This window comes from Mesoplodon densirostris, chromosome 4 (assembly GCF_025265405.1).
Source record: "Mesoplodon densirostris isolate mMesDen1 chromosome 4, mMesDen1 primary haplotype, whole genome shotgun sequence".
NCBI classification, from domain to species: Eukaryota; Metazoa; Chordata; class Mammalia; order Artiodactyla; family Ziphiidae; genus Mesoplodon; species Mesoplodon densirostris.
Genome location: NC_082664.1, coordinates 28,468,658 through 28,487,554, shown reverse-complemented (window position 1 = coordinate 28,487,554; position 18,897 = coordinate 28,468,658). Strand labels below are relative to the sequence as shown.

The 18,897-nt window shown below is 40.5% G+C and overlaps 1 protein-coding gene across 1 annotated transcript in view; it reads left to right on the top strand.

Moving 5' to 3' along the window:
* The window catches only part of TTLL5 (tubulin tyrosine ligase like 5), a 312,098-nt gene that overhangs the window by 20,939 nt on the left and 272,262 nt on the right, over positions 1-18,897 (top strand). The window contains exons 5-6 of the mRNA XM_060095798.1: positions 710-816; positions 12,480-12,610. Of these exons, the coding sequence (XP_059951781.1) occupies positions 710-816; positions 12,480-12,610 (238 nt within the window). The remainder of the gene's footprint in view (positions 1-709; positions 817-12,479; positions 12,611-18,897) is intronic.

Here is an 18,897-nt window from a genome sequence, read left to right as displayed (position 1 = left end):
GCAATGATATAAGGACAGTCTGAGAAGGGAGTTTTGGGGGTGGGTCCTCATCTCTCGCTTTGATATGCAAGAATATTTAGAGATATCATGGACTTCTGTAAAAGGATTAATTCTACGTTTTGCATGTGAGATTTGTCCAACTCTCTCGTTCTTTAAACTTGCTTATCCCTCTGTTCTGTACACTCAGCTTTTGTCCTACTAAGCTCACATCCTAACTGGCCCACCCCTGTGAGTGCTCTGTGGATGAAAAACCTCTATGACTTTTTACTTCCATCCTTCTTCCAGGGGCTGTCTCTGGTGTTTCTTTCTTTCTTTTTTTTTTTTTTAAATACATTTATTTATTTATTTTTGGCTGCATTGGGTCTTCGTTGCTGTGCGCGGGCTTTGTCTAGTTGCGGCGAGTGGTGGCTACTCTCCGTTGCGGTGCACGGTCTTCTCATTGCGGTGGCTTCTCTAGTTGTGGAGCACGGGCTCTAGGTGCACGGGCTTCAGTAGTTGTGGCACACGGGCTCAGTAGTTGGGGCTCATGAGCTCTAGAGCGCAGGCTCAGTAGTGTGGCGCACGGACTTAGTTGCTCCGCGGCATGTGGGATCTTCCCGGACCAGGGCTCGAACCCGTGTGCCCTGCATTGGCAGGCAGATTCTTAACCACTGCGTCACCAGGGAACTCCCTCTGGTGTTTCTTATCTTGTCTTTTTATCTGCCCTTAGGTTCACCCAAGCAGCACTGACTATAACCTAATGTGGACAGGATCCCACCTGAAGCCCTTTTTACTTCGCACCCTCTCTGAAGCACAAAAGGTTAATCACTTTCCCAGGTAATGCTCTCGTAGCTACTTTGCTCCATTTAAAGGTACCTGACATTGAGGCATGTAGCCAGCAGAGATAATTAACATCCTTTAAAAACAAAAGAAGTCTGTGATATAGGGCAGCAGTCTGCAAATCAAACTGAGGTGTTCACATCCCTGGACATACCTGAAGACTTTGCAAGGACTCTGTAGGATGGATGGTTTTAAAATACACTACTTCTGGATTGCAAATCCCATAGATTCTTTTCCCTAAAAGTGAGCTGCTTGTGAGCCCCTCATGTGGATAGGTTCTCCCTTCTCACCTTCTTTTTCATAGTTACTGTTTTTTCCCTCTATAAAAGAACGGCCCACCTAGAATCTTAATATGGTGCATTGTCCTGGGGTGTAAAAATTTCAAGGGTTCCAAAGAAAGGAGCAAAAATATTGGTGTTTAATTCAGGTAATCGCATGACAAATCTTTTTGCATGATAATGATTTCCATTTCTTTGCTTTTAACAGAATTGAAGAAGGACATAATCAAGTTGTCAGCTGATAGATCATTAAATATAAAATTTAAAGATAGGTCATCTTGTGACTTTTGACATATAATTAGAAAAGAGTTCAAAGAATTGAATGATATTGCTGTATTAAACTTCAGCCAGTCTCATTGGTTAACATCAGCCTAGAGAGGCAATATTGCCTCGTGGCTAGAAGCATGGGCTCTGCAGCCAGCTAACCTGGGCTCAGATTGCAGTTCTGCTGACTGATCTTGGGCAAGTGAGCTTTCTGAGCGTCAGCTTCCTCATTGGTAAAAAGAAGGTACTAATGACACACACTTTGTAGGACTATCGTGAGGATTTAATAAGTGCTTAGAACATCGCATGCCTGCCACATAGTAAACACTATATAAGTGTTAGCTATTATATTTGTGAACAAGGTTTCTCAGTGTTTACATCTATGGAAGAGAAAACAGGAATAGAATTGATGCTGAAACCCTGCCTTATTCTAGCAATGAGTAGTTTTCAACTATGGAGAGATACATGACCTATTGGAGAAGAGGGCAGCTAATCTCATCTGTCTAATGAAGAGATGCAAATCTAATAGGAATTTTGTTATTTGCTCAGTGGTTGAGTTATATTTTATTTCCAGGACTTATGCCCCAGATACTCACTCATGCTAACAAGTTTTGTTTTCGGTCACTTCATATACTTGTCTCCTCGTTTTTTAGAAACGAAGGCTCTTTCTTGATTATTCAATTCTACTGTCTTATACTCAGTCAATGTGTATAAATACCCAGCCTATGCTGTCTCTCATGTCAAATAGTTTCTTCATAATCTTAGATAAATGTATATTTTGAATCTTTATAACAAGTTCCAGTTTTATTTTATGTCTGAGCTTCATGGGTAGAAAACAATTTCAACTTTATTTTCTTCCTTACTGCCTGGAAGATGTGGATTTGGTTTTCTAAATGTGTGACTGGGTGCTTGAAGTGAATCAGATGCAACTATTTTAAATAGGTATTTAAACAGTCTTAAAATAGCTCACAGTAGAGACTGCATTCCTAATTCCTGTTAGTAGTATATTATTTATTTCAATAGTTTTTGAACTATTCCTGTAGGTGTATAGGAATTCCACCTCAACTTGGACTCAGTCAGTATTAATAAATTCTAACATATTTTCTTCACTTCTCTTTGAACGTGTTGTACATGTCTGTTTGGGAATATTAATAATCCATTACCTAAATGCAGTATACTTTGTGGCTGCTGGTGCTCCGTATTTTCTAAGAAAACACAGAGCACCAGAAGTTAGAAGTCTGTTTCAATCCAGAGACTTCTAACTCACATGCAAGAGGAAGGCAAACACTTGAAATGTTTCCAATATTATTGTGTACTCTTTTTAGGTAATTAAAAAAAATAATTTTAGACTTTTAGAAAAGTTGCAAAAATAATATAGAGTTCCTATGTGCCCTTTACCCAGTTTTCCTAAGTTAAATCAGTTATAACCATAGTATAGTTATCAAAATGGAGAAATTGATGTTAGTATAATGTACATTTTAATAAAAATTTATAATATTTACGGTGTTTTGATGAATTGTGTACTATGTTCTTACAATGATAGGTCAACATATGTATAACAAGTACAGCCTTATGATCACAGGAAATTAAAAAATATTAAATGTAATTTGTATACATATTTTCATGGTAGAGAAGGTATAATATAATGTAAAAGACTTACAAGCATTAAATATGTTCTGATAGGCTAAGCTGTTCTTTGGGGAAAATGGAATGGAAGAAGTAAAAACAAAAGTGAATTGGAGGATGTCTGGTCGGGAGTAGGGGAGGCTTCTGGGGTGCTGGGAATGTTCTTTGCTCAGTGGTGTTCACACAGGTGACCAAAATTCATGCTCTGCAGTTGTGATTTGTGTACTTTCCTGTTTATACGTTACTTTCAGTAAAAAGTATAGTATTGTAAAAAGTGAAAAATTTACCGACAAAAAGAGCCTTTTCTTTTATAGTACTTTTAAAATGTACAGTGGCTAGTGAATCCTGATGTTATTTAGGTTCCCTTGAATATACTTAAAAGGATACTGTTACAGTTTTATTTTAAAATTATATTTGCCATTCATTGGATCCTTTGGAACATTTTAAATTTATGATGAAAAATCTTAGATGCCACCAACTAAAAGGATACATAGTTTCCCAAAATTTGTATTGGGAGTACCAAGCAAAACTGTTTGGAGACCACTAATATTGGGTAACTGTAGAAGAATTTGTTGTTTTTCTTATCCTCTGGTTCAGTGTTTCCTTTTTTTTAAAATTTTTTTTTATTTTGACATACCGTTGCATTCAAGAGTTTATTTTATTTATTTATTAAAAAAATTTTTTTTAATCTTTTTTTCTTTTTTCTTTTTAACTTTTGAATTTTATTTTATTTATCTTTTTATACAGCAGGTTCTTATTAGTCATCCATTTTATACACATCAGTGTATACATGTCAATACCAATCGCCCAGTTCATCACACCACCACCCTCGCCCCTGCCGCTTTCCCCCCTTGGTGTCCATACGTTTGTTCTCTACACTGTGTTCTCTACACTGTGTTTCTGTCCTGCAAACAGTTCATCTGTGCCATTTTTCTAGGTTCCACAGGTATGCGTTAATATATGATATTTGTTTTTCTCTTTCTGACTTACTTTACTCTGTATGACAGTCTCATTAGATCCATCCACGTCTCTACAAATGACCCAATTTTGTTCCTTTTTATGGCTGAGTAATATTCCATTGTATATATGTACCACATCTTCTTTATCCATTCGTCTGTCGATGGGCATTTAGGTTGCTTCCATGGCCTGGCTATTGTAAATAGTGCTGCAGTGAACACTGGGGTGCATGTGTCCTTTTGAATTATAGTTTTCTCTGGGTGTATGCCCAGTAGTGGGATTGCTGGGTCATATGGTAATTCTATTTTTAGTTTTTTAAGGCACCTCCATACTGTTCTCCATAGTGGCTGTATCAATTTACATTCCCACTAACAGTGCAAGAGGGTTCCCTTTTCTCCACACCCTCTCCAGCATTTGTTGTTTGTAGATTTTCTGATGATGCCCATTCTAACTGGTGTGAGCTGATACCTCATTGTAGTTTTGATTTGCATTTCTCTAATAATTAGTGATGTTGAGCAGCTTTTCACGTACCTCTTGGCCATCTGTATTTCTTCTTTGGAGAAATGTCTATTTAGGTCTTCTGCCCATTTTTTGATTGGGTTGTTTGTTTTTTTAATATTGAGCTGCATGAGCTGTTTATATATTTTGGAGATTAATCCTTTGTCCGTTGATTCGTTTGCAAATATTTTCTCCCATTCTGAGGGTTGTCCTTTCATCTTATTTATGGTTTCCTTTGCTATGCAAGAGCTTTTAAGTTTCATTAGGTCCCATTTGTTTATTTTTGTTTTTATTTCCATTACTCTAGGAGGTGGATCAAAAAAATAACTTGCTGTGATTTATGTCAAAGAGTGTTCTTCCTATGTTTTCCTCTAAGAGTTTTTTTTCTTTTAGATATCTTTTTTTAAAACATCTTTATTGGAGTATAATTGCTTTACAATGGTGTGTTAGTTTCTGCTTTATAACAAAGTGAATCAGTTATATATACATATATATACATACGTTCCCATATCTCTTCCCTCTTGCATCTCCCTCTCTTCTACCCTCCCTATCCCACCCCTCTAGGTGGTCAGAAAGCACCGAGCTGATCTCCGTGTGCTATGCGGCTGCTTCCCACTAGCTAGCTGTTTTACATTTGGTAGTGTATATATGTCCATGCCACTCTCTCACTTTGTCACAGCTTACCCTTCCCCCTCCCCATATCCTCAAGTCCATTCTCTAGTAGGTCTGTGTCTTTATTCCCCTCTTGCCCCTCGGTTCTTCATGACCTTTTCTTTTTTTTTTCTTCTTAGATTCCATATATATGTGTTAGCACATGGTATTTGTTTTTCTCTTTCTGACTTACTTCACTCTGTATGACAGACTGTAGGTCCATCCACCTCACTACAAATAACTCAGTATAGTTTCTTTTTATGGCTGAGTAATATTCCATTGTATATATGTGCCACATCTTCTTTATCCATTCATCTGTCGATGGACACTTAGGTTGCTTCCATGTCCTGGCTATTGTAAATAGAGCTGCAATGAACATTTTGGTACATGACTCTTTTTGAATTATGGTTTTCTCAGGGTATATGCCCAGTAGTGGGATTGCTGGGTCGTATGGTAGTTCTATTTTTCTTTTTTTTTTTTTTTTGGCGGGACGTGGGCCTCTCACTGTTGTAGCCTCTCCCGTTGCGGAGCACAGGCTCCGGACGCGCAGGCTTAGCAGCCATGGCTCACGGGCCTAGCCACTCCGCGGCATGTGGGATCTTCCCGGACCAGGGCACGAACCCGTGTCCCCTGCATTGGCAGGCGGACTCTCAACTACTGCGCCACCAGGGAAGCCCGGTAGTTCTATTTTTAGTTTTTTAAGGAACCTCCATACTCTTCTCCATAGTGGCTGTATCAATTTACATTCCCACCAACAGTGCAAGAGAGTTCCCTTTTCTCCACACCCTTTCCAGCATTTATTGTTTCTAGATTTTTTGATAATGGCCATTCTGACTGGTGTGAGATGATATCTCATTGTAGTTTTGATTTGCATTTCTCTAATGGTTAATGATGTTGAGCATTCTTTCATGTGTTTGTTGGCAATCTGTATATTTTCTTTGGAGAAATGTCTATTTAGGCCCATTTTTGGATTGTGTTGTTTGTTTTTTTGATATTGAGCTGCATGAGCTGCTTGTGAATTTTGGAGATTAATCCTTTGTCAGTTGCTTCATTTGCAAATATTTTCTCCCATTCTGAGGGTTGTCTTTTTGTCTTGTTTATGGTTTCCTTTGCTGTGCAAAAGCTTTTAAGTTTCATTAGGTCCCATTTATTTATTTTTGTCTTTATTTCCATTGCTCTAAGAGGTGGGTCAAAAAGGATCTTGCTGTGATTTATGTCATAGAGTGTTCTGCCTATGTTTTCCTCTAAGAGTTTTATAGTGTCCGGTATTACATTTACGTCTAAGCCATTTTTAGTTTATTTTTGTGTATGGTGTTAGTGCGTGTTCTAATTTCATTGTTTTACATGTAGCTGTCCAGTTTTCCCAGCAACACTTATTGAAGAGACTGTCTTTTCTCCATTGTATATTCTTTCCTCCTTTGTCATAGATTAGTTGACCGTAGGTACATGGGTTTATTTTTGGGCTTTCTATCTTGTTCCATTGATCTATATTTCTGTTTTTGTGCCAGTAGCATATTGTCTTGATTACTGTAGCTTTGTCATATAGTCTGAAGTCAGGGAGTCTGATTTCTCCAGCTCCGCTTTTTTTCCTCAAGAGTGCTTTGACTATTCGGGGTCTTTTGTGTCTCCAGACAAATTTAAAAATTTTTTGTTCTAGTTCTGTAAAAAATGCCATTGGTGATTTGATAGGGATTGCATTGAATCTGTAGATTGCTTTGGGTAGTATAGTCATTTTCACAATATTGATTCTTCCAATCCAAGAACATAGTATATCTCTCCGTCTGCTTGTATCATCTTTAATTTCTTTCATCAGTGTCTTATAGTTTTTTGCATACAGGTCTTTTGTCTCCTTACTAGGTTTATTCCTAGGTATTTTATTCTTCTTGTTGTAGTGGTAAATGGGAGTGTTTCCTTAATTTCTCTTTCAGATTTTTCATCATTAGTGTATAGGAATGCAAGAGATATCTGTGCATTAATTTTGTATCCTGCTACTTTACCAAATTCATTGATTAGCTCTAGTAGTTTTCTGGTAGCATCTTTAGGATTCTCTATGTATAGTATCATGTCATCTGCAAACAGTGAAAGTTTTACTTCCTCTTTTCCGATTTGGATTCCTTTTATTTCTTTTTCCTCTCTGATTGCTGTGGCTAAAACTTCATAAACTATGTTGATTAATAGTGGTGAGAGTGGGCAACCTTGTCTTGTTCCTGATCTTAGTGGAAATGGTTTCAGTTTTTCACCATTGATAACAGTGTTGGCTGTGGGTTTGTCATATATGGCCTTTATTATGTTGACATAAGTTCCCTCTATGCCTACTTTCTGGAGGGTTTTTATCATAAATGGGTGTTGAATTTTGTCGAAAGCTTTTTCTGCATCTGTTAGGATGATCATATAGTTTTTCTCCTTCAGTTTGTTAATATGGTTTATCACATTGACTGATTTGCCTATATTGAAGAATCCTTGCATTCCTGGGATAAACCCCACTTGATCGTGGTGCATAATCCTTTTAATGTGCTGTTGGATTCTGTTTGCTAGTATTTTGTTGAGGAGTTTTGCATCGATGTTCATCAGTGATATTGGCCTGTAGTTTTCTTTTTTTGTGACATCTTTGTCTGGTTTTAGTATCAGAGTGATGGTGGCTTTGTAGAATGAGTTTGGGAGTGTTCCTCCCTCTGCTCTATTTTTGAAGAGTTTGAGAAGGATAGGTGTTAGCTCTTCTCTAAATGTTTGATAGAATTTGCCTTTGAAGCCATCTGGTCCTGAGCTTTTGTTTGTTGGAAGATTTTTAATCACAGTTTCAATTTCAGCGCTTGTGATTGATCTGTTTATACTTTCTATTTCTTCCTGGTTCAGTCTCTGAACGTTGTGCTTTTCTAAGAATTTGTCCATTTCTTCCAGGTTGTTCATTTTATTGGCATAGAGTTGCTTGTAGTAATCTCTCATGATCCTTTGTATTTCTTCAGTGTCAGTTGTTACTTCTTTTTCATTTCTAATTCTATTGATCTGAGTCTTCTCCCTTTTTTTCTTGATGAGTCTGGGTAATGGTTTATTAATTTTGTTTATCATCTCAAAGAACCAGCTTTTAGTTTTATTGATCTTTGCTATTGTTTCCTTCATTTCTTTTTCATTTATTTCTGACCTGATCTTTATGATTTCTTTCCTTCTGCTAACTTTGGGGGGTTTTTTGTTCTTCTTTCTCTAATTGCTTTAGGTGTAAGCTTAGTTGTTTATTTGAAATTTTTCGTGGTTCTTGAGGTAGGATTGTATTGCTATAAACTTCCCTCTTAGAACTGCTTTTGCTGCATCCCATAGGTTTTGGGTTGTCATGTTTTTGTTGTCATTTGTTTCTAGGTATTTTTTGATTTCCTCTTTGATTTGTTCAGTGATCTCTTGGTTGTTTAGTAGGTATTGTTTAGCCTCCATGTATTTGTTTTTTTTGTTGTTTTTTTAGGGGTTTTTTTGCGGTATGCGGGCCTCTCACTGCCGTGGCCTCTCCCGTTGCGGAGCACAGGCTCCGGACACGCAGGCTCAGCAGCCATGGCTCACGGGCCCAGCCACTCTGTGGCATGTGGGATCTTCCTGGACCGGGGCACGAACCCGTGTCCCCTGCATCGGCAGGCAGACTCTCAACCACTGTGCCACGAGGGAAGCCTGTGTTTGTATTTTTTACAGATTTTTTCCTGTAATTGATATCTAGTCTCATAGCATTGTGGTTGGAAAAGTTACTTGATACGATTTCAATTTTCTTAAATTTACCAAGGCTTGATTTGTTACCCAAGATATGATCTATCCTGGAGAATGTTCCATGAGCACTTGAGAAGGTAGTGTATTCCGTTGTTTTGGGATGGAATGTCCTATAAATATCAATTAAGTCCATCTTGTTTAATGTATCATTTAAAGCTTGTGTTTCCTTATTTTTTTTCATTTTGGATGATCTGTCCATTGGTGAAAGTGGGGTGTTTAAGTGCACTACTGTTATTGTGTGAGTGTCTATTTCCCCTTTTATGGCTGTTAGCATTTACCTTATGTATTGAGGTATGTTTGGTGCATAAATATTTACAATTGTTATGTCTTCTTCTTGGATTGATTCCTTGATCATTATGTAGTGTCCTTTGTCTCTTGTAATAGTCTTTATTTTAAAGTCTATTTTGTCTGATATGAGAATTTCTACTCCAGCTTTCTTTTGATTTCCATTTGCGTGGAATATCTTTTTCCATCCCCTCACTTTCAGTCTGTATGTGTCCCTAGGTGTGAAGCGTGTCTCTTGTAAACAGCATATATACAGGTCATGTTTTTGTATCCGTTCAGCGAGCCTGTTTCTTTTGATTGGAGCATTTAATCCACTTACATTTAAGGAAATTGTCAGTATGTATGTTCCTATTACCATTTTCTTAATTGTTTTGGGTTTGGTTTTTTAGGTGTTTTCCTTCTCTTGTGTTTCCTGCCTAGAGAAGTTCCTTCAGCATTTGTTGTAAAGCTGGTTTGGTGGTACTGAATTTTCTTAGCTTTTGCTTGTCTGTAAAGGTTTTAATTTCTCTGTAGAATCTGAATGAGATCCTTGCAGGGTAGAATAATCTTGGTTGTAGGTTTTTCCCTTTCATCACTTTATATATGTCCTGCCACACCTTTCTGGCTTGCAGAGCTTCTGCTGAAAGATCAGCTGTTAACATTATGGAGATTCCCTTGTATGTTATTTGTTGCTTTTCCCTTGCTGCTTTTAATATTATTTCTTTTCTGTTTGATTTTTGATAGTTTGATTAATATGTGTCTTTGTGTGTTTCTCCTTGGATTTATCCTATATGGGACTCTCTGCACTTCCTGGACTTGGTTGACTATTTCCTTTCCCATATTGGGGAAGTTTTCAACTATAATCTCTTCAAATATTTTCTCAGTCCCTTTTTCTCTTCTTCTTCTGGGACCCCTATAATTCGAATGTTGGTGCATTTAATGTTGTCCCAGAGGTCTATGAGACTGTCCTCTGTTCTTTTCATTCTTTTTTCTTTTTTCTGCTCTGCGGTAGCTATTTCCACTATTTTATCTTCCATGTCACTTATTCATTCTTCTGCCTCAGTTATTCTGCTATTGCTTCTTTCCAGAGCATTTTTTTTTTTTTTTTTTTTTGGCTACGTTGGGTCTTTGTTGCTGCATGTGGGCTTTCTCTAGTTGCGGTGAGCAGGGGCTCCTCTTCATTGCAGTGTGTGGGCTTCTCATTGCGGTGGCTTCTCTTGTTGTGGAGCACAGGCTCTAGTTGCGCGGGCTTCAGTAGTTGTGGCACACAGGCTCAGTAGTTGTGGCTCCGAGGCTCTAGAGTGCCAGCTCAGTAGTTGTGGTGCATGGGCTTAGTTGCTCCACGGCATGTGGGATCTTCCTGGACCAGGGCTCGAACCTGTGTCCCCTGCATTGGCAGGCGGATTCTTAACCAGTGCGCCACCAGGGAAGCCCCTTCTAGAGAATTTTTAATTTCATTTATTGTGTTGTTCATCACTGTTTGTTTGCTCTTTAGTTCTTCTAGGTCCTTGTTAAATGTTTCTTGTTTTTTCTCCATTCTGTTTCCAAGATTTTGGATCATCTTTACTATCATTACTCTGAATTCTTTTTCAGGTAGACTGCCTATTTCCTGTTTATTTGTTTGGTCTGGTGGGTTTTTACCTTGCTCCTTCATCTGCTGCATATTTCTATGTCTTCTCATTTTGCTTAACTTACTGTGTTTGGGGTCTCCTTTGCACAGGCTGCAGGTTTGTAGTTCCCATTGTTTTTGGTGTCTGCTCCCAATGGGTAACGTTGGTTCAGTGGGTTGTGTAGGCCTCCTGGTGGAGGGGACTGCTGCCTGTGTTCTGGTGGTTGAGGCTGGATCTTGTCTTTCTGGTGGGCAGGACTGCGTCCGGTGATGTGTTTTGGGGTGTCTGTGAACTTATTATGATTTTAGGCAGCCTCTCTGCTAATGGGTGGGGTTGTGTTCCTGTCTTGCTTGTTGTTTGGCATGGGGTGTCCAGCACTGTAGCTTGCTGGTCATTGAGTGGAGCTGGGTCTTAGCATTGAGATGGAGGTCTCTGGGAGAGCTCTTGCCAATTGATATTATGTGGGGCCAGGAGGTCTCTGGTGGTCCAGTGTCCTGAACTCGGCTCTCCCACCTCAGAGGCTCAGGCCTGACACCCGGCTGGAGCACCAAGGCGCTGTCAGCCACGTGGCTTTTGGGAAGTCTGAGGTCTTCTGCCAGTGTTCAGTAGGTGTTCTGTAGGAGTTGTTCCACAAGTAGATGTATTTTTGATGTATTTGTGGGGGGGAAGGTGATCTCCACGTCTTACTCCTCCACCATCTTGAAGGTCCCCTCAGCCTGGTTCATTGTTTCTAATTCCTTAATGATAAACGTCACTAGGGTTACTTTACTTTCATAGGTCTTACTGCAGATTCAAGGAATCACCATCTCCAGGGAAGGTGTATATTTAAAAAGCACCTTCTAGGTGCTTAATCTTTCTAGGTAAATATATACCTAGAAAGTTATGTATTTTAAAAGCAATGAGGTGATCTGTATCTCAGTCAAGTTTGGATATTACTGATCTAGACTAAATCACTGTTACATTGTGGTCTCCGGACCATCTGTACCAAAATCACTTGGGGTCTGTGTTTAAAATGCAGAACGCTAGACTTCATCCCAGAATTTTGAGAGATGTGACCCTGGAACATTCTTTTTTAAAGAAACTCTATAGGTGATTCTTATGTACACTAAAATTTGAGGACCTCTGCTCTAGATCTGAAGAGGACAGTGGGTAAGAAAGAAGTATTGGTGATACCTAGATTTGGCAAAGCAACCTTTTTTTTTTTTTTTTTTTTGCTGTACGCGGGCCTCTCACTGCTGTGGCCTCTCCCGTCGCGGAGCACAGGCTCCGGACACACAGGCTCCGCGGCCATGGCTCGCGGGCCCAGCCGCTCCGCGGCATGTGGGATCCTCCGGAATCGGGGCACGAACCCGTGTCCCCTGCATCGGCAGGCGGACTCTCAACCACTGCGCCACCAGGGAGGCCCGCAACCTTTGATTTTAAGAAATCAAAGTGAAAATTTTGAACTGAGGAACAGCTAGAATGCATTTTTAATGGTTACAGCAAAGATTCTTAGATGGTTTTTAAATAGTGCAACAAACCATAGACTCATGAATCCAGTCGAGGCCAACTGAAGTGCCTTTTTGTAGTTTGCCAGATTACACTCCCTGATAGGTAGCATTTATTGCCCTAGTTTTAAGGTGATCATTTCCTTGACAAAGTGATAGATTTGGGATATAATACTATCCTCAGTAACTGCTCATGAACTGTGAACTCTTTAGTACGTGATGACACAGGATAACCTCTGAGTCATAGCATACTGAAATGGAAATGCTTTTATGAAATTTAGGTCGTATGAACTAACCCGGAAGGACCGATTGTACAAAAACATCATTCGAATGCAGCATACGCACGGATTCAAGGCTTTTCACATCCTCCCTCAGACCTTCCTGCTGCCAGCTGAGTATGCAGAATTCTGTAGTAAGTGCTTGACTCCTGATGCTCCATTCTCACCCCCATCCCCTATCCCCCATCCCCAGCAGCTGAACTTGGGCCAGATTTACTCCAAGGGCTGCCTCAAGTCAGGAACCAATCAGGGCTTTTCAGATCCTTAAAAAATTGTTTCTTTAGTAAAACAATTGCAGAGATACCTTTAAAACTGTTTTATTCTGAGCATGTATGTGTGTGTTTATTCTTAGTAAGGACATTTATGTAAGGACACATTGGTATTGTAGAAATGTGCTCCTGTTTATTACAAAAAGTCTCTTTTTCATTGACAAGAGTTAGTGCCTATGTAAGGATGGATATACTTCTGCATATGAATTACATATGCATCCTTTTTGGTATTTCTCTTCCTCTTGTCATTGAAGGAATATCCCTGTCCCCTCGATTTTTGGACATGTGTGACTTATGTTCTTTGGGGTACACGTATCACGCATCTTTTGGTGTTAGGGTTTAGAGGTACCAGTTAGTCACACTCTCTCTCCTTGGAGTACAGACTAATTGAAAAATAGTCATGGGAGCGAAATAGGCATGTGAGCATCTGCTGTATTGGTGGTAAAGCTAGCTGGGAATGCGTGGCCTGCATCCAAGTCTCATTGCTTCTTTTGTCTTGAAGTGAACTTACCTCCCAGGTCCAAGCAGAGGAGATAGGCTATTTTGGACTCTCCCCCCATGATGGGCAATGCCTGCCTCAGTAGGCTTAGAGCACAGAAGAGGCACGAATACAGAGAAGGTGTGAGGCAGGTCTTTTGTGAGAGTCTAAATAGGAAAAATAATAATAGCTAACATTTAATGAGGCCCTCATTTCTAACTCAATTCTAACACTCAATTCTAACACTTCTGTTAGGCCCTCTTCTAAGTGGTGCCTCTATTCTGAGGTAGGTACTGTCATTGTTCCCGGTTTTACAGGTGAGGAGACTAAGGTACAGAGAGGTTAAGTAACTTTCTGTAAGTTATGCAGCTGCAAGTGGTGGGATTAGGATCCAGACCCTGCAGTTTGTCTTCAGAAGCCAGGCTCCTCTCACCACTGTGCTTTGTGGCCAAAGACAGTGGGTGTATGCACACAACGACCATTTCCCAGTACCACCCATGAGAGAAGTCACTTCTGTGAGGAGGATCAGTTGTGACACACAGCGAGGACAGCAAGACAGTTTCCTTCTCAATAAGTCCAAGAAAAAGACTTTTTCTGTCTTATAGGTAGAGGAAGCATGGAGAGAGGAAGAGAATTTTTTCTCTAGACTTCCTGACTTTTGATTCTTTTAACCTGTTGGACCTAGTGGTCTGGTCTGTTCATGCAGTGCGGTGTTCATCCTCTGGGACTTGCATCAGGAATGGTCACAGGGTCTCTCGCTCCCACCTTGGGGAGGCCATTCTTCTGAGAGCACTTGTTTACCCTGCTGGGATCAGTGGTTGGCAGTTCAGTGTTTGCCCACAGAAGGCTCTGAAATGGGTCAGCGTAGAGTATTCACTAGATGAATTAAGTTAACTTCAAAGCTACAGTGCACTCAAAGCTGAACATGTATAGTTAGGAATTTTTGTTATGGGATTTTTAGCCATGTTATTGAAACCTCCTGTGCCTTAGCTTCCTCCTCTGTAAAATGGGACTGTTACTAGTACTGACATTATAGTGTTGTTGGGATGTTTAAATAGGTTAACATGGAACGCACTTGGAATGGTGCCTGATGGGTACTTAATAAATGTGCAATAATATTTCCTATTTCAAGTTATGTAGAGATGTATGGTTATATAATAAAAATAAATGTGCAATAATATTTCCTATTTCAAGTCATGTAGAGATGTATTGTTATATAATAAAAATGTGTAATAAGCCAACATGATAGCATAGAAATGCTTCAACTAACATGTTAGCAACATAAAAGCATTCCTGATATGAACTCCCTGCTGTTGAATTCCTATTGAGAAATCAGAGTCCAGAATAATTTCCTAGTAAACACTAAAGGGATACTAAGTTGAAAATTCCCTTTTTCCTCTCTGCTATCTCTATTCTGTGGTTCTTCCCCACCCTTTGGAGGCAGTTTGAGGGCTGGATGCTCATTCAGAAGATTGGATAGAGTTAGAGTTCCTCCATGCGTTCAAGCCTGACCTGTAGAATTGTTTCTTCAGCATATTTTTAAAAAAATAAATTTATTTATTTTATTTTATTTATTTTTGGCTGCTTTGGGTCTTTGTTGCTGTGTGCAGTCTTTCTCTAGTTGCAGCAAGCGGGGGCTGCTCTTCATTGTGGTGCGTGGGCTTCTCTTGTTGCGGAGCAGGGGCTCTAGGCACACTGGCTCAGTAGTTGTGGCACATGGGCTTAGTTGCTCCGCAGCATGTGGGATCTTCCCAGACCAGGGATCGAACCCCTGTCCCCTGCATTGGCAGGTGGATTCTTAACAACTGCGTCACCAGGGAAGCCCCATTTCTTCAACATATTATTCAAACTCTTACAGGTCCTACATTCTAACAAAAATGAATTCAAAGGGTCAGTAGCACACATAGAATGAATATAGCTGCAACACAAAGCCACCACATTGAGCCCCAGGGCAGTTATTACAGGCAAATGATGTTCTTCAATCTCAAAACAAATCCCTCATTGCTGTTGCCTCCCAAAGACCACAGCGGGGACTTATTGTGCGGTAGAAGAGGGACCAGGGAAGATGTGATGGTAAAGAGGAAGCTTATTGGTTTCAGTCCTGCCAGGATGCCAGTCATTCTTTGCCAGTAGTCCAGAGTCCGTGACCTCTACACTTAAATTCACTGGGGAGAAATCCAGCTTTAGTAGGTCAGTTGTGTTGCTAAGTTTACATATTAGGGGAGAAACTTGCCTCTTCCTACCACTTCCTCTTTCAAAGAGACATTGGTCTTCCTCATAAAGTCTGTTTTAAATTCTCTTCATTTCCTCTGCTGTCCACCTAGCGTATTATAACTCAGAAATTCCCTTTTCTCCATGACACTTGTGTTCCTGACCTTCCAGTGCTTGCTTGAGTGCAGGCAGTAGGACATTTTTGAGAAGGCAAGTGACATGAACAGGTTGGCCTTTAGGAAAATAACTGCATGAAATGAATTGGAGGGAGCAGGGGGAAGCAACACAGTGGTCGCTTTGGAAGTCATAATCCCGGTAAGAAGGGTAGATAGACTGAGCTAGGTAGCTGGAACGGAACGGAGGCAGTGGGAAGAATGGTAGAATAAACACAGTTTACTAAGTGGCTGTGAGTAGTGAGGCAGAGGTCAAAGGTGTGAATCTGAGAAGCTGGGAGGAGCATTAAGTCTTTAACCAGGGAGTGTACCGAGGAATATAGAGCAGGGGTCCCCAACCCCCCCCCGGGGTTCCCGTTAGGAACCGGGCCGCACAGCAGGAGGTGAGCGGCGGGCGAGCAAGTGAAGCTTTACCTGCCGCTCCCCATCGTCCCCACCGCTCGCATTACTGCCTGAACCACCACCCCCGCCCCCCACTCCCCAACCCCTCGGCCGTGGAACCACGAAACCAGTCCCTGGTGCCAAAAAGGTTGGGGACCGCTGACGTAGAGGAAAAGTGTTGAAGGGCAAGAGGAGCGTCACATTTTGGACCTGGTGTGGATTTGAGGTGCCTACAGGCCTCCATGTGGTGATGTTTTGCAGGCAGTTGTAACGGCAGTTTTGAGTTCTGGCCAGAGTTATAGGCTCTGGAAGTTGCAGATATGGAGGTGGATGTTGCTACCAAGGAAGGGAAAAAGAAAGAGAAGAAGAACTACAGAGAAATCAGAGGGGAGAGAGACCTTGAAGATACGAGCAAGGGAATGAGGTCCCAGAGGAGGCAGGAGAGGGTTCAGTCAAGAGCCCAAGTAGAAGGGTGAGCTTCAGGAAGGAGGGCGTGTCTCTCCCCTAAAAGGAGAGAAAGAAGAAGGCTAAGTGGTCATCCAGGTAACATTTTAGATGGAGAGGAAAGCAGGTGAGTGGGTTTATGTTACAGATTCCCAGCCTTCTTGGTGAGAGGGTGATGAGGGCACATACCAGGAATGAGGGGCCTAGGGATGGGTTTGGGTGTTTGAGAGGAGCAGAAAGGCATGTGACTAGCCTGCGAAAGAGCCTTTGAAAGGGAACTGATAAGGAACAGACATGAGGATTGCTTGAAGACGCTAGAGAGACCAGCCAAGGCGGATCTCGTGAATTTGTAGCTTTTTGTTCTAATAAGAGAAAACCTGAAATCCATCTCTGTAGAGACCTAGCCCAGAGACCAAACTCTGCCTCAAGAGATGTGAAAGCCTGGATACTGCCAAACTGTTCCCAGTAATTAGAATGTGGGGCTTGGAATATACAGGCCAGATCTTGCTAGATTCCTGGTGCCACTGTTGCTAGTGTAACAGTATATAGTACAGTCGGAGGTCTGTGACCCCGAAGAACCTAACTAAGAATCTTGCCAACTGCAGCCACTCCCCAGCCGTGGACAGCTTTCTAAGCAGGAGAAGGAAACAACAAGGAAGGCAGGGTGGCGCCAATCTCGGAAAAGCAGAACTTTCCCCCCACGCCCTGGCAGATTTCTGTTTACTTCTCATTGCCCAGAATTGCATCCTCTGGTCATCTTTAGTTGCAAGAGAGACAGAAATAATTCTAAGGAATGAGCAAAACTTTAATGTCCGCCAGTTAATTTCAGATGACTGGATTTCAAAGTAATCAGTAAATTTATAGAATCATCATAGTAGGATTATGAGAGATCTCATAATTCAAATGACTAAACCTCTCATTTTAAAGATGAGACTGGATAATTTAAGCAAATTGCCCAGAATTAGAAGAGTCAGAATTAGAACTCAGATCTTCCTACTCCTGGTTCAGTGCTCCTTCCATTAGATTGAGCATGCTGCCACCATAGGACCTGGAAGGCACCAGGAAGAGTTGCAGGCCCTGTCTAGTATATCTTCATCCTGACAGGCTGCCAAGCTCTTTGCTTTCCTTTGCTTCTGACCCACATATTTGGAACCTGTGAAAGAAATCAATCCTTGTTCTGAAATACAACAAATCAAGGAGAAAGGCCTAGCATGAAGACACTTTTTTTGATATGTAGAATTTCAAGAACGTGATAAAAGTGAAGCACCAGAAGCAGCAGAAACTTCTGATAAGCCTAGTCCACAAAGTAAGATTTATTAAACGCGTTAGATGGCAGAAGTTGCATTTAGCTAGATTTTCCCTGTTCTGAAAACGAGCATTTTCTGCGTCCGCTTGTCACCACAGTGGGTACTGTCTTCAGACAGGTCTGGTCATTTTCTTTGGCATTGCTCTATGTAGCTCCCTCACTTCCTCTTCGTGAGCTCAGTGTGTCTAATTACTTGCTTAGGGCCTGCCTTTTTCTGCTGTCTTTTCACTTCTGCATGCCCCATGCTAGCAAACTGCCTAACACGGGTTGGGTACTCAGAAGTACTGAATGAATGAATGAAGTTTAAAATTTTTTGTAATTTTTTTGTTTTATTTTACTATTAATTGTTCCTTTTGTTCTCAAACTATTGTATCCTCAGAATTTGGGGAAAATGGCAAAATGGAAAAAATATATAAAGTGTATATATATACATCTATTCAGTGACTTCAGTTTTTAGAGATTTAATTTGTCTTATATAAATATGCCATCTATTGCAGGAATTTAAAATTATGTAAATTATGTAGGTAATATAGTCACGGTACCCAAAAAAAAACCAAAACAATAATCAGTGAAAAGCCTTTTTTCTCCTCTTTTCCTCAGTCATCCAGTTCTCCCCAGAGGTGATCAATGTTATTAGTATTTTTACATAACCTTCTAGAGGTATTCTCTGCACTTACTGGCACATGGCTTGAGTGTGTATGTGAACAGATGGGAGCATACAATACCCAGTGCCCTGCACTTTACTTCTTAACACTCAGCAGCCTCTTTGAGCTCATTCCCTCTCTGTTCCTTAATAACATTCTCATTTTGTTTGTCTGCTTAATATTTCATTATGTAGAGCAGGTGTCTGTAAACTACAGCCCTTGTGTCAAATCTGGTCCTGTGCCTTTTTATATGTATCCCATGAGCTAAAAATGATTTTTACATTTTTAAATGCTTGAAAAAAATCAAAAGAAGAATAAAATTTTGTGGCATGTGGAAATCATAGGAAATTCAGTGTCCATAAATAAAGTTTTTTTGGGGCCCAGCCATGCTCCTTTGTTTACGTATTGTTTATGGTGGCTTTTGAGCTACAGTGACAGAGTTGAATAGTTGCATGGCCTGCAAAGCCTAAGCTATTTATTATCTGGCTTTTTACCAAAAATAGTTTGCTGGCCCC